The 15,552-nt window shown below is 24.1% G+C and overlaps 2 protein-coding genes across 2 annotated transcripts; both read left to right on the forward strand.

Moving 5' to 3' along the window:
- The first annotated feature begins 1,515 nt into the window (after positions 1-1,515).
- Positions 1,516-4,707, forward strand: LOC112597731 (extensin-like). Its single transcript, XM_025343912.1, has 3 exons — positions 1,516-1,623; positions 3,063-3,151; positions 3,449-4,707. The coding sequence occupies exons 1-3, from the start codon at positions 1,603-1,605 to the stop codon at positions 4,623-4,625; spliced, it is 1,287 nt and encodes a 428-aa protein (XP_025199697.1). The 5' UTR covers positions 1,516-1,602; the 3' UTR covers positions 4,626-4,707.
- A 221-nt stretch (positions 4,708-4,928) lies between these two features.
- On the forward strand, positions 4,929-13,520 carry LOC112597733. The gene is made up of 3 exons (XM_025343913.1): positions 4,929-5,331; positions 10,312-10,430; positions 11,743-13,520. The coding sequence occupies exons 1-3, from the start codon at positions 5,296-5,298 to the stop codon at positions 12,005-12,007; spliced, it is 420 nt and encodes a 139-aa protein (XP_025199698.1). The 5' UTR covers positions 4,929-5,295; the 3' UTR covers positions 12,008-13,520.
- The last annotated feature ends 2,032 nt before the right edge of the window (positions 13,521-15,552 follow it).

A 15,552-nucleotide genomic window follows, 5' to 3' on the forward strand; every position in this document is an offset into this window, starting at 1 on the left:
CTAAAGTATTCGATTCCAATTAGTACAGAATTGGCGAATAATCTTGAGCTGGCTGATAAATTTTTAACACATATGTGACAAAGTTCAGGAACTTACGTTGAATACTTTCAACTTGATTCATACCACAAGAAGTAATTGGATCCCATATAATAGCTCCTTATGTCCAATATTGACCTCGCAAAAGCACGATAAAAAAACTTTATAGGAGTAACTAATTTAAATTCACTAGAACTCTTTATACATGTTAATATGAACATCCAAATGACCGAACAAGTTCCGTCGAGGGTGGTTCAGGTATTTATTTCATAAAATATAATCCATATTATGTAATTACACAAAATGGAGATATTAAAGTTCCGTTTCGTGAAATAAATGTAAACGTTGTCGATTTCCTGAAACAGACAACGCAAAATGGATGTGACATTATACACATAAACTATTATATTGACATAATAATAATAATAATAACAAAATCTTAATTATATTAAAAAAAGTCAATTATAGCAATAATAATTTAAATATTTATAATGATAATTATTATAGGTACAAAATATATCAATCGATATTTATTTAAAAATTATAATTTGTGATTATCAGTTTTCCAAGTAGGTATTTGGATATTTTAAACTTAATTATCTTGTAATTATTCGCGCTATCAAAGCCTACATTTTTAACTATTGGATGATTTATGGAAAGTTTTCATCTATATTCTTCAAATATTATGCATATTCATTAAAATTGTGTATAATAATTAATTGATATTAATTTCTATACACATTAAAGTAGCTTTTTTATTTGACTTTTGATAATGATAGTAGGGTTTTTATTCATCTTATAACCAATTTTTTTATTTTATTTTATTTATATTTTTGGGCTATCTCGTATATTTTTCTACGAATACTGTATTTTATTTGATATTTTACATCCGTGAATGAAGAAATATTAAAAAAAAAAAATGTTATAACAGGGGATAATATGGCCAATTTTGCTTGTTGATTTGCCATTTCATTGAACACTATATAAATTAGGATTTTTTTAAATGTTTATAATATTAAGTGTTTATTATAAATTATAATATGCAACCTAGCTATATTTTGAAATGAAAACAATATAAAAGGGTTTATGATCATACTTCTGAAAACAAACTATTTATGTTGACCATAATTAACTGCATAGTGTTTGAATAATCTGCAAAACTATAATAAATTATCGTGTAATAATAATCTATACAAGTATCCACAAAAACAATTTTTAGTATTCTATTAACAACGAATTCAGATATCGGACAACGATAATTAATATTATAAACTGACACTCTGACCTCCGCAAACGAAATATGCTATAGTTGATTATTATTTTGAACTTGAGTGCATGTCATTAATGGGTATGCAGTTTCATGTGGCATAACACGTTAGACCAGATTATACCATAGGCCTAAACTGCGCGCGAGATAATCATAAATTTTGTTTTAAAGATCGATGACCTTTGATATTAAGTATACGAGGATGGAAGGGAACTTTATAGTCCGGATTGTATCACAATAATACCAGTCTTCATTATATAATCGCACTAAACACAACTGTGTTTTAAAAATAAGGAGTTATGGATTTGACAAAATTTTGGGTGAGTAAAAATGGAAACAAATTTGATGAATTTTACTGTACATATTTAATTAATTTGCATAGCAGTATCAATTAAAATAATGCTGTTATTGAGTATCAATTTAGCAACTATATATGTTAAGAAAACAAAAAGTGTTAATTTATTATTTAAATAAAGTAGATACATCATAATATTTTTGTAAATTAATAAGTAAATAATAAATTATTATTAGTATAATAATTTGTGAACTATTTTTAAATAAAATATTCTATCATTTTCACTTTAACGCTTTAATTATTACTTGCTCAACTGTAAAACAAATTATTAACTATTAATTATTACTTATTTATTTATGAATAATTTTAAGCTCTAAATTTTTAAATATTTTATTTGTGTATCTATAAATTGTAATATGTATAACACATATTTAGAAATTTAGCATTGTTTATTAGTAAAAATGATAATCACAAATCATTGACGTCATATTATTAACATTTCATAAATTTGCATTAGTCATTATTCATTTAAACTGCAATTTGTAAACATTTTATTAACTGTTAAAATTTATTTGTATTTTATAAAATAATACTTGTCTAATAATAAATTTCCAATATTGTCATTTTTCCAAATTTAATGGTGTATACTCGTATTGTAGTTGTTAAAACTAAGTAACGAATAAAAAAATGTGTTTTAAAAATCTATCAAAATAGTTATGTTAATAATTATAGTATTAATAATATTTTTCATTTAATTTAATTAAAACTACAAATTACTAAAAATAATTTTGTTGTATTTTAATGATAACCATTTAATCATCTATTTTAATCTTCTTAGTATAAAATATAATGTTTACGTCCTGAAACATAATATAAGACTTGTAAGTACGAGAAAACCTTCTTTGATTTATGGACACTTACTATTTCTAGATAGAGATTTGAGTGCTTAATAAATAGTTATGAAAAAAAATTATTAATATTTTATTAATATTTAATATAACTATACTTACACTGGTATTTTCTTTTCTTAATAATTATTCTTATCAGATATTAATTTAAAGTCATAATTAATAGGGTACCTACCTAAAATTATTGAGTTATTAAATGCATTATATTTATTATTGTCAATTATTATTTATTACAACTCAATGTATAATATTATGCACATCGATGTAATATTGCATTTATAATATATTCTTAAAATTTATAAATATTTATAACTCTACTTATGTTGACCTTAAACCGTTATATAGAGAAATAAAGTAAAGTAATAATGTAAACACGATTTTCCAACCGTGTTTAATAAATTGAACATTCGTGAAATACCTTATGTAAATCAAAATGTTATTGTTACAATACAATATATCTCTTATAATATCTTGGTATTACTAAATGTAAAATACAATTAAACAAACGGTGATCATGTTTACTAATTACATACTTTTTTTGTACATATGCTTTTAGATTATTGTGGTTTTGGTAGTGTGCTACGAACAATCCAGCATTGCGAACCACGTCAATGTACTCAACAAAAACGATCCTGGCATATCAAGGTGAACGTCATCATTATTACACGTGTATATAATTGACTGACTATAACTATAAATCTTACGAGAGAGAGAACATCTATAATCCCGGCTTTTTTTTACCAAGAATTTCGAATAAAATCAATGATAAACTTTAAATAAACATAAGATTATATTATATCGTGTTATAAAAAGAGTAAATCAGGTCTTATGAATTTGCATTAAAAATTTAAACCGAAATTTGATGTCTAGAAATTGGGATAACTAGGCTAACTCTTGATCAATTTAATTGCATTAATAATTAATTTAATATTGTATTTTCAGATCGAAAAAATCAGTTGACACGGAAATTTATGTAGCACTTCCACCGGAAAACATTAAGACTGGTAAACAAGATAGCCCTCCAGCGTTGATACGTTTGGATCCAAATTCTCCAAATAAGTTCAAGGGCAAATTTCCGACGCCAATTGAACGTTTTATACAACGCATACAGAACTATTTTTCCGTGTACAATCCACCAGAATACTTGAATGACTTGAGACCCGGTATTAACAATCCAGATAATGACGGGTACCAGTTAGAATCGTCGAACAACACACAGGTAGTACTACCATGTAACGGTACGAGCACCATAGTGATCATTCCTGTGCCTTTGGAAAATGAAAATATTTATACCGACCAAAATGCATATTCAGATAAACCTGATTCTTACGTAATGCCGACAACATCAAAACCAAATTATCCAGAAGATGTGACTACCCCAAAACCTAATTGTGTGGAAGTTACTACTCCGAAATCAAAATGTCCAGAAGTTACAACTCCGAAACCAAATTGTCCAGAGGTAACAACTCCAAAACCAAACTGTCCGGAATTTATCACCCCAAAACCTAATTGTGTGGAAATTACTACTCCTAAACCAAAATGTCCAGAAGTTACTACTCCGAAACCGAATTGTCCAGAAGTGACAACTCCAAAACCAAATTGTCCGGAAGTGACCACTCCAAAACCAAAGTGTCCAGAAATTACAACGCCAAAACCTAATTGTCCAGAAGTGACAACTCCAAAACAAAATTGTCCAGAAGTGACCACTCCAAAACCCAAGTGTCCAGAAATGACAACACCAAAACTTAATTGTCCTGAAGCGACTACTCCGAAACCCAAGTGCCCTGAAGTAACGACTCCAAAACCACCTTGCCCCCCCAAACAAAATTTAACAACAAGTGACTCTAAACCTATATCAGGATACGGACCGACTGAAGTTCCTTCCCTAAACTTAGTAGCTCAACCCGTTCTTGGCTCTACCGTTCTTTATTTTTACAAACAACCTACAACCTCACCACCATATAATCCACCAGCTTATAATCCACCGGCCCCTGCATATTACATACCTAATACTCAATTACCTTACGAAGAAAACACCCGAAGACCCAAGCCACCTATCTTACGTCTAAAACAATTATTATTCCCACGCTTATATGCAGCTTTTCATCCTGACGAGTGATGACTAACTAAATTGTATTATATTCAAGACAAAAAAAAAAATATATATAATATTTATAGGACTGTGTTAGTTACACATATGAATAATGATAATTCCTTATTTAATAACAGTTTATAAATGTATTTTAAATTATTATTTATTTATACTACAGATATTTATTATATCAATAACGGTAAAAACATGATGATTTCACTAACACCATGTAAGTATCAATAAAACTTAAATATAATAAATTAATGTCAAACGTTTGTACGTATAATATGTGTTGAATGTGATTTTAAATTTATGTAGGCATCTTCTAATATATATAAAGTATTTGTGTTCCCTGTAAGAATGAAAATACTGAATAATTATTTGTGTTTTAAAATTGTACATATTTATTTAATAATTGTTTTCAACGTACTTTTCACGTACGACAACCCTTTTCTGAAACCTGCTCCGGAGATAGCTATAATCTCCATACTGAATATTTGAAAAAGAAAGTCTTTTCAGTCTATGCGCGACTCTCGCACGATCGTGATATCACTACTAACTAGTGTTGTAGTTAAAATAAATTTTAAGTAATGTTTTAATCATTTTTTATGACGTTCAGGGAATATTTAAAAATAATTTTTGAAATTAAAAATAAATAATACAAAATTAATAATAGGTACTCATAAAAAAAAACAACATGTACGTACACAAGACGAACAAACTTCATTATTGTGTAAGTAATATTATTTTTTTTCATTACCTATCAATCTAACTCACATTAATATTTAATGTATCATTAATTATATAACATATTAATTTTTAATAGATTAATTAATATATTTATGTAAAAAAATAAATATAATACATGATATTTAATACAGATTTAAAATAATGTACTTATGATATTATTTTGTAATATGTATTAAAATTAAAATTATTTATAAATGCTTACATATTATAACTTAAACATCGTAATTTAATTTAAAAGTAATTACCTACAATGGTAAATTTTACAATAGGTTTATTCTAAAGATTATATTTTGGAGTATAATAATTAATGATTATTTATACAAAATAATAATTGTTTATTATTCAATGATTACCTATAATTATACATATTATGTGACTTAAAGGTAGACCATATTAAAAAGTACAATAAAATATCAAAAATTATTTTGTTATAAATAATATATATTTTCTACATTAGGTGCTTTAAATATAAATTAGTAAGTTTTAAACAAGAATATTTTTAAAAATTTAACCTAAAATTATATTATGCTAAACATCTACAGAATTTTCTTATTTTTGTTGTAAATTTAATTTAAGTATTTGAGTTTTTTTTTAGCCTATATTAACGCAATATAGAGTAGGTGTACGATCCGTGTAATTAATACAGTAAAATAGAAACTTATGCATTTCCTATGTATATAATATATATATTTTAAGTGCTGAATGTTAAAGATTTTAACCATAAAATGTATGAATTCTCAAAGCTAAAATTCTAAAAATTAAAATATAGAATATTAAACTAATAAGTTAGTAAATATTTATATATATAAATATGTATAAGATCAAGCATACTTTCAAAAAACATTTTTAAAAATGGGTTAAAAAATATATTCAACTAAAAAAAAAAATCCCGGTTCATGAATAAATTTACATATCTATGAATCATAATACGTATTTTGAATTTTATCGTCATCATTACATGGTTTGCAAATCTTCTATTTATAATATTGTTATTTATGCCAATAAGATGCTTTTAATGTTAATTATATTATACAAGTATGTATGCGAGTATGTGCATTACAACTAATTCTAACGGGAGTCTTAATTAACTAATTATCTAGTAATATCAATTAAACAATATTGGAAGTATTTTAGTATTACAATACGAATTTCAATACTTCAAGCAGTTCTACAATTTTTATTATCTTAAACTTTCTATGTCATGTATTGACCACATTTGCAAATATTTACATTTGTCTATATGTAAATAAAAAAAGGAAACACGATGAGGGCTTGAAACACAATAAACGATGTCATCGATTACTTTTTTCGTCTTGAATTCCAATGACAAGAATTCAAAACTTTCTCCTAGACGACCTAGACCATAAGATAAAATATAAAAGTTGCGAGATAGTAAGTTTATTCATAAATAATCTTTAAATGTCTCGAGAGATAAAATAAAATTACATTAATAATGCATCACAATACAGCTTCGAGTAACTTAAAATAGTAGGTAGGTATAATACATTTTAATTAATTAATAATACTGAGATCCACAAAATATAAAATATTAAATTAAACAACAATATCTAACTAGCAGGATGCAGGAGTGATAAAACATAACAATCTTATGAGAAGATTCTAAATACATTCACTTTGTTTATCATTATTAATCTTGTTTTTATATTTTATTTTTTATTTTTGTACGTCCAATATCATATTTTAGATTGAAACGCTTCAATATTAAAATTATTGGGTAAAGATTGTTACTTTGAAGGAGATAAAGAGATTTGGTTAAAAGTAAAATTATTCTTAGTTATTTTCAAAATAATCAAGAAAAACTAAAAAAAAAAAATATTAAAAAACATACATATACGTACTGTTACGTAATAACTGTTTTTGACAAAATCGATTTTGTTTTTTATTTTATTTTTTTCAATCTGGTCTCATTATACCAGGTATTAATATAGATCAGTTTTTCTTAGATATGGTATAAATAAAAATATGAGTATGTTAGCTCTTTTTATTATTATTGTTAATCTATTATAGCTATCATATTGTGTTGATGTCATCTTAACAAATCTATGTTTTTAAACTTAATATAACTGTATTTTTTGACTAATTTGCGTTATAGTACCTGTTTAAGTGTCTTCTAGCAGCCGATAATTTATAAGTTATATAATAATGATATCAAAACAATCTCATTTTTTTAATCATATTTTTATTATAAGGACTCAAAAAATCATTTCTATAATACAGTGCTTTACCATGCTCCGGATAAAATTAAGATTTTTGAATAGAATTTCACAATCGTTTTATATACTAACGAGTAAATAAATAAATTGAAAACAGAATTATTTTTATTCTAGCCAAAAATAATTGATTTAACTTGGAAAACTTTAAATTTATATCTTAATTTAATATTTAAATAACAAAATAATTAAACAACTTCCAATTTTAGAAAGTTGATTACGAAAGCGTATCTCATAAATTACAGTTGGACAAAATACAATACAGCTTTGTGAAATTAATTGATTATTTAAATCGTTGTTTAACTAATTTCTCATATTAAATAAAATACTAATAGATATTTATAAAATATTATAGACTAAAAAATAGAAAATATTAATCATGAATCGTTTATATTATATCTGATAATACTCTCTTTTTTATCATAAAGATAGAAAACAATTAACAAAAATAAATATTTATTACTACCTACGCATTGCCGTACACAGAAATGTATGTCATACATAAAAACGATAATAATAATAATAAAATAATATACATATGTATATTATTACAAAAAACCTAGACACTTGTATGAATTTTAAATACATTTTAAAATAGGTACAACTGCAACCGATTAAGGGTGTTAATAACGTTTGTTTACTAATAATATTTTATTATGACGAAAAAAATTATCCATATGATTCAAAGATATGTACATCAAAACCAACAAAACTTATGATAGTATTTGTTATATTATTAATTTATATCAGTAAAATCTAAAGTCCTTTCTCTCTTCTCTAATTATCTATGCATATTTTCATAATATATAAACTTAAACATTGTAAAAATTATACTTTGGAATAAAAAAAAAAATTTTATTTTAGCTCTTTTTTCGACTATACAAGGTTATTTATTCAAATTAATATAGATTATTGATGACTGCTTTACGTATGCTCCAATCTAAGTTTAAAATTTGATAATTTACAATACATCGCGTAATTATAATCATTCAAAATATAACAAACATTATTTATTGATAAAGATTTAGACATTTTTAAGCTAGATTAAATAAATATTCATATAAATGATAAATTCCTACTTAACTAAAATATTATTTTGGGATTTTTATACTTAATCAAATTAACCGTATAAGTAAGTTATTACATTCAATTTAATTCAAGCTAGTTTTGAGCTATAATAAAAAACGGATAATAAAAAATAAATCCGGTCTCTTCGTTAAATATGTATATGTGTTATAAATATATATTATATATGCATATGATGAAAGCACGTGTAAATAAAAAAACATCTTATAACAGATTATTACACTAGGACGATTGTAAATAAAAATATAAATAAATATTGGTAAAGATAAACAGTTTTACACTCATAGCAAATGACCTAAATACCCTAAATAGTATTAATTATAATAATAAATTTTCGTGAAAAATAATATTACAAGAAATAAATGAAGAAGATAAAATCTGGTTAAACTAGTTAAAGTAATATAATTACTATATTTTAACAAAAGTCGAACACTAATAACTAATAAGCACCTAAATAAATTAAATTAAACAATGTTATTTATTTTATACAATAATTATTGATACGTAAGATCTTAAATATTATATTATCATATTAAATCGAGCGAGGAGTTATCTTAAGACTTATACTACAATATAGTAATATACCTAAATAATTATTTTGAAAAGTTTATCCGTATTTAGTTCAGGAAAACAATATTAATAAATCGATTTAAGAATTTAATTGATTTTTATCAAAAAAATACATACTTAGCTATAAACTCAGTAGTTTAAAGTTGAATACGTATATTTTTCTTGTAAAGGAAAAGCTTATTTAAGGATAAATCCTACTTAGGTTATTAAATTATGACTATAGCCGCAGAAAATTGTCTCTATGTATTTAACATAATCTAGTATTACTTTAATACTTAATAGTATACAAAGTCGTGACATTTCCACTTTCTCTGATTTTCCACTTAAACCTAATCAAATGATGCACGAAAACCGGTTCTATTGCCCATGTTCATAGATTATAGAAGCATCTAGTGAAATAAAAATAACATTTGACCCATCGCTTTTATACAATAATAAATTACATAGATGTTTAACTAAGTATCGTTAAAGAATTAATCATCAAGCCATAGGCTTTGTTTTGAAAAACAACTAAAAACAATATGTTTCTATTATAAAATATATGCTTAAAACCACTAGGTATGTACATTTAACATTATTCAATATCGAAACAAAAAAAATATATATTAATTATTAAAGTATTTGAAATTTGAGATGTTTTCCAATATGTTTGAATAAAACTTATGTTTCAACAAAAAATTATTGTATTTGTTGAAATTTAATAATATTAATTAAATTTTATTAAAAACCTGATGTAATTTTTAGATTCTAAGTAGAACAAGGTAGCATTTATTTTTAGAATCATATTTTATTTTACTGTTATACTTAATGTTTTTAACACAATTACATATTTTCATGACGTGATAATATTTCAACTAGAAACTAGTTGAAAAATATTTAATAAACACGACGTGTAAGTATAAAATTACAAAATACACAAAAAAAATAACACATAAATATGTTCATCATATCGTTTAATGGCGTATTATAATTAAAGTTTAAATTTAAAACAAAAAATTGACATATAACACAATATTTTTCCACCTTTTCCTTAATGGGATTTTTAAAGTAATTGAAAATACAATTTTTATTTTCAGTTGGTGATTTTCACAGTATTTTGCCTGAGCATATTACAAACGAATGCGGGAATTTCAGTTCTTTTGAGAGACACTGGAGTGATTCCAGCGGTACCAATGAAAGATTTGAAAGAGACAGCGTAATTAAAAATATCAAAAATAATTATATTTATAGAACGATTATATAAATAATGTCATAAAAAAGACAAAATTAAGATATTTAAAATTTAATATAATATAATTATTTTTGGGGAGATTTATTTAGCTACTCATTTGAAAGATAACATACATTTTTAATTTTATAATATTCCGAAATAAAAAATTATTTGATGAATTTCGATCTATAAAAATCAAATTTTGAATAAACAGTTTATTAATTAGGTAAAGATATTTAAAATTATGATGAACGGGGTAACGGTTCAACATTTTGCAAGATACCATTCCAGTCTGCTCAATTAAATTGTAAATACGTATAACTTATAAACTATTCATCCAAAATGCGATTTTTATACATCAATATTCCATAAAAAAATCTTGCTTTATAAGAAATTAAAAATGTACGTTGTCAATAAGCAAAAAAAAATTATGACAATAGAAAATATATTTTTTATAATTGTTAATTTTTTTCTGAAATAATGAATATAATATTATGTTACATGTATAAACATTGATAAACCAGTGTAATTTAGTTATATAAAACTTTAAAACAGAAGACTATCTAATTAATTTTCATACCTTGTATAAATACCATACATGCTTATCAAACGTTCATTTTTTTTACCATTTTAAATAGGTAGTTATTAAATTTTTTAGTGAAAAAATTTACGCAAATAAAATATACAGTAGCTTTTAGATTCAAGCGGAGGAATGAATGTATTAATTTAACAATGATGTGTTATTTAATTAATTTGTGTGTGTCAGTAAAAATATCTTTTGGAGTATTTCTGGTTAAAAAATGAAACTTTAGTGGGTTAAAAGTAAAACATTTTGCTGAAAAAAGCAAGAATTATCACATAAATTCAGTTTTTTCCGGATGCAATGATTTTTTATTTAAGTGAAATTGTACACATATTGTAGTAACTTACTCATTGTCGAGTTACATTCGAAATTTACTATATAAATGTACAACAGAGCGACTAAATACTTTCCCCGTATTTATTTCTTTATTGATATTTACGTTTTGACTGTTTAAAAAATAGTGATTAGTAAATTGAAGTATTTTAATAAATAATTGTGTGACCCAACTACTCTGCTCATCATCTAAATGTTGAACGCATGCAAGTAAAAAAAAAACCATTAGTTCAAAACTCGTTATTTTTTGTACTTCTCTATACGTTTTTGTTAATAAATTATTTTGACTGAAATTACTTTTAAGTAAATTCACGGGTATAGAAAAAAAATATAAAAGTATGAGTTTATGATTATTACTAATTTTTAAACATTTTTTAATAGGACAAATGGACCAGAATTAGCTCGAATTTTCTATTCAGCCGTCGGAAATCTAGTTGAAGCTGTTCCCGTATTTCCGATCACGTTCAACGTACCCGACATGGTAACGGCTTTTAGTAGCATGCTCTCTGGCATGTTCAACTACATAACCGGGAATTATGGTGGCAACGGAGCGTCACAACCCAAAGATGTTCTCGGTGACATGTTCAACATTTTTAGGCACATAGCCGTACAAGAAGACATTCATGACTTAGAGTTCATGACGTAACATATTTTACTATAAGATACCCAAAGTCTACTTCGACAGGAGAAAAGTTTAGTCACCGTCGTCGCTGTTATTTTTTCGTTTTCTTTTTTTCTTTTAAACGTGTCATAGGTAGTATTATTATAATATTGTATACATCTTACTCATTAATATTTAAGTGGGTAAAATCTACTGATTATTTACACATCTTCGTATTATTGTAAAAACATTATTTAACATAATTGGGATTATACCAACCACTAAATAGTATACTTAATAGTATACGTAGTATAATGTACATTTTACACTCACCGTGAAATTGAATAGGCGTGAAATTTTGAACGCAAATAAGTACCTACACAGTATATTCCTACCTTCCTACTTAGTACCACCTATATTAAGAACCAGATTTCTTGCAACTACGTTGTGCGCATATATTATGTATTTTGAATCTGATTAGTAGTTATCCCAATTTATATTTTTCTCTTACTTTCTTGTTGTTAAGATATATATTTTTAAATCTACTTTTTATTGATTTATTATTATTAACACTAGGTATAATACTTATGTATGAGTTCCGCCATCTGATAAATGGCATACCAGTCGATATTAATAATATATATTCAAACTCAAAATGTCAATTATAATGTTAAATAGAATAATCGTGTGTATAAAAAGATGTATAATATGTACCAATTTTTTTTTTAATTTGATTCAAGTTTCAGAATATAAAATAAAAGCTATACTTACTTTTTATCAGTTTAGGTAATTTCTTTATAAAATAATTTATGTTTATTTTGTAATTTAGTTCATATCAATTAAGAGTGAAATGCTTTAAGTATTCTGTGAACGTATTAGTAAGATGAAGGTATCAATTTATTACAATTATAATTAATATAAACATTACTATAAAAGTCTAAAATTTAATATACCAACTGCTTCAATTTATCAAACATACAAGGATTTTAGTTAATCCTCTATTATAAAATTAGTTTACAATATCTCCTTGATCCTTCATACATCAAAATCCTGGTTATACCACTGCAATACATTTAGTATAAATATTTTATTTTTTACATAAGCCGTTAGGTACACTAATAAACGGAAACTAGACGACCTCATTTATAGAATATTTTGTCAATTAAAGTAAAACAAGTTTGTAAAACAGTTAAAATCAGTGGTGTATTGATAAATAAATGAATGTTATGCATGGGTATACGCACTTAAAAGTAGTTGAATATAGGTATACCTTAAAAAATTTTCTCGTTTCACTCGAAACATCTTAACGCTTATATTAGTGTTTAATAAGCTTTATCTTTTATTACAAACATTCATTATTGACGAATATATGTGTCAACTATCAACGTAAATAACTGTTAACTGGTACATTTTTGAAATTTTGGTTATTTATTTTTATAGTTTATAAATTTATTTGCTTTATCCAACAAATATTTTCATAACTATGAATTTTTTTTATGTTAAACCAAAGTTGTGATTTTAGTGATAAACAGGATGTAAACAGGTAGATTTGATTTGATAGTGAGTAGTATTCTGACAGCATAATATTCAATAATATATTCTTTATGGACACATATATTTTAAACTACTATAATATTGATGTTAATATTTAATATTTGCAATATACAGTATACACGCTTGGCAGTTTCCGAATTCCGAATTTCATACGGAGTCGAGACTATTTTTATACAGTATAATAATGTACATAATAAAATAATAATTGTATATTATTATTATTCTTATTTATTTTATACTGTGATATTAATTATGGCTGATGATAAATTAGAAACTTGCGCATACTTATAATGTATGAATTTTCAGTTGGCGTATACCTACTTATAATAGACGAATTTTCTTTAAGGTATGTGTCGTATACCCGCGTATAACCTCCAATATACCAATGGCTTAAAACATTAATATTATTAAATGTACAAAATAATACAACTAAGTATTAAGAATATTATATCGAATTGATAACTATATAGTACATATAGTATATGGTATCAATTTTATATAGCTTAGATATACGCCATTAAATAAAATAATAAATACTTATTATACCTATATAAGATTATTTTAAATATTTATTATTATATTATTAATTGTTATTAAGACTACAATGTTTTAATTTTTATAATAGAAGTATGTACTTATTTATTTTAGAGTTATTAAATTATTATTTATTCAATAAAAATATTTTGATTAATTTGCTTATACATTTTTTTTTTACTACTATAAAATGTTAAAAGGTAGAATCATAAAATATTATAATAATTAAATACTTGTCGATAGATAAATTATAATGTAATCAGTGTCGGAAAATACCAAGATAAATTATCTAGATAAAATTTATTTATCTTTTATCTTATCTAGATAACTTTCAAATCATTTATATTTATCTTCATATAGGTAAAATTTTAGTTATATGTGAGTACTTATCTAGATAATTTATTTTTATGGGCTAAAAAAATAATTAAAATTAAAAATATCATTTTTTTTTTTTTTTTTTGTTTTATTAACTCAGAGAATGACATTTTAATAAATAAACTATTATGTTTTATGTTTATATCTTAAAATATTTTAAATGATATATTTTTTTACCTAATATCTGTATCTATATTACTAAATATTTGCAAAATTAATGAAATTATCTGATATTTATCTAGATAAAATGTATTAATTTTTATCTTTGTTTAGATAAAATTTAGTGTAATTATCTTAATCTTTGTCTAGATAAAAATGAGTTCAGTCATCTTTATCTTCATCTAAATAAATTATTAATTATCTATTCCCAACATTGAATATAATAAATAATAATATATAAATTGTATGCATAAGTGTATAACGTATTTTATAATTTAATTAAATAGATAAAATAATCATGGTTTTTTTTTTATTTGTTTATTTAATTTGACACCTGAACTTATATTTTTCAAATTAATTTAGTTAACTAATTTGTAATTTTAGACAATTTTATTAATCATTAACAAAGATAAATAATAATTAACCTGTAAATATGTAGGTACTCTTTACAATAAAATTATATTAGTGTACTTACATTTAGTCAGTTCAATAAATCATCAATTAAAAACTGTTATATTATAAAATAATAGATGCCTACTACTTTTCTGGGTACATTTATCGTTATGTTTTTATCTACGTCAAAACAACAATATTATCCTGTATCGAGTAAAACGTAATGAGTGTCCGTATTTGAGTTATTTATTCTGCTGTCAGGTGTCTGCATGGCAGTTTGAGTTTTAAAACTTTAATTCAAATGACTTTAAGTGTTGATTACTTTTTAAATAATGTTAATAATGCGATTATAGTATGGTATTAAAATCTTGGACTAAAGAATAGAATAATATTACTCTATGTCTTAAGACTTAGATAATTCAATATCTTTCCCGCCATGGATTAAACGATAATAAAAGAAATACATTACCCTAAAGGTTAGATTGGTGACACTGTATCACGTTATAGATATGTGATAATGATGCACTAAATAAACTCAATTATCAATATGATTTTTTTACAATCACTTTTAAGTT

This window comes from Melanaphis sacchari, unplaced genomic scaffold (genome assembly GCF_002803265.2).
Source record: "Melanaphis sacchari strain LSU unplaced genomic scaffold, SCAv2.0 Contig43_pilon_pilon, whole genome shotgun sequence".
Lineage (NCBI taxonomy): Eukaryota > Metazoa > Arthropoda > Insecta > Hemiptera > Aphididae > Melanaphis > Melanaphis sacchari.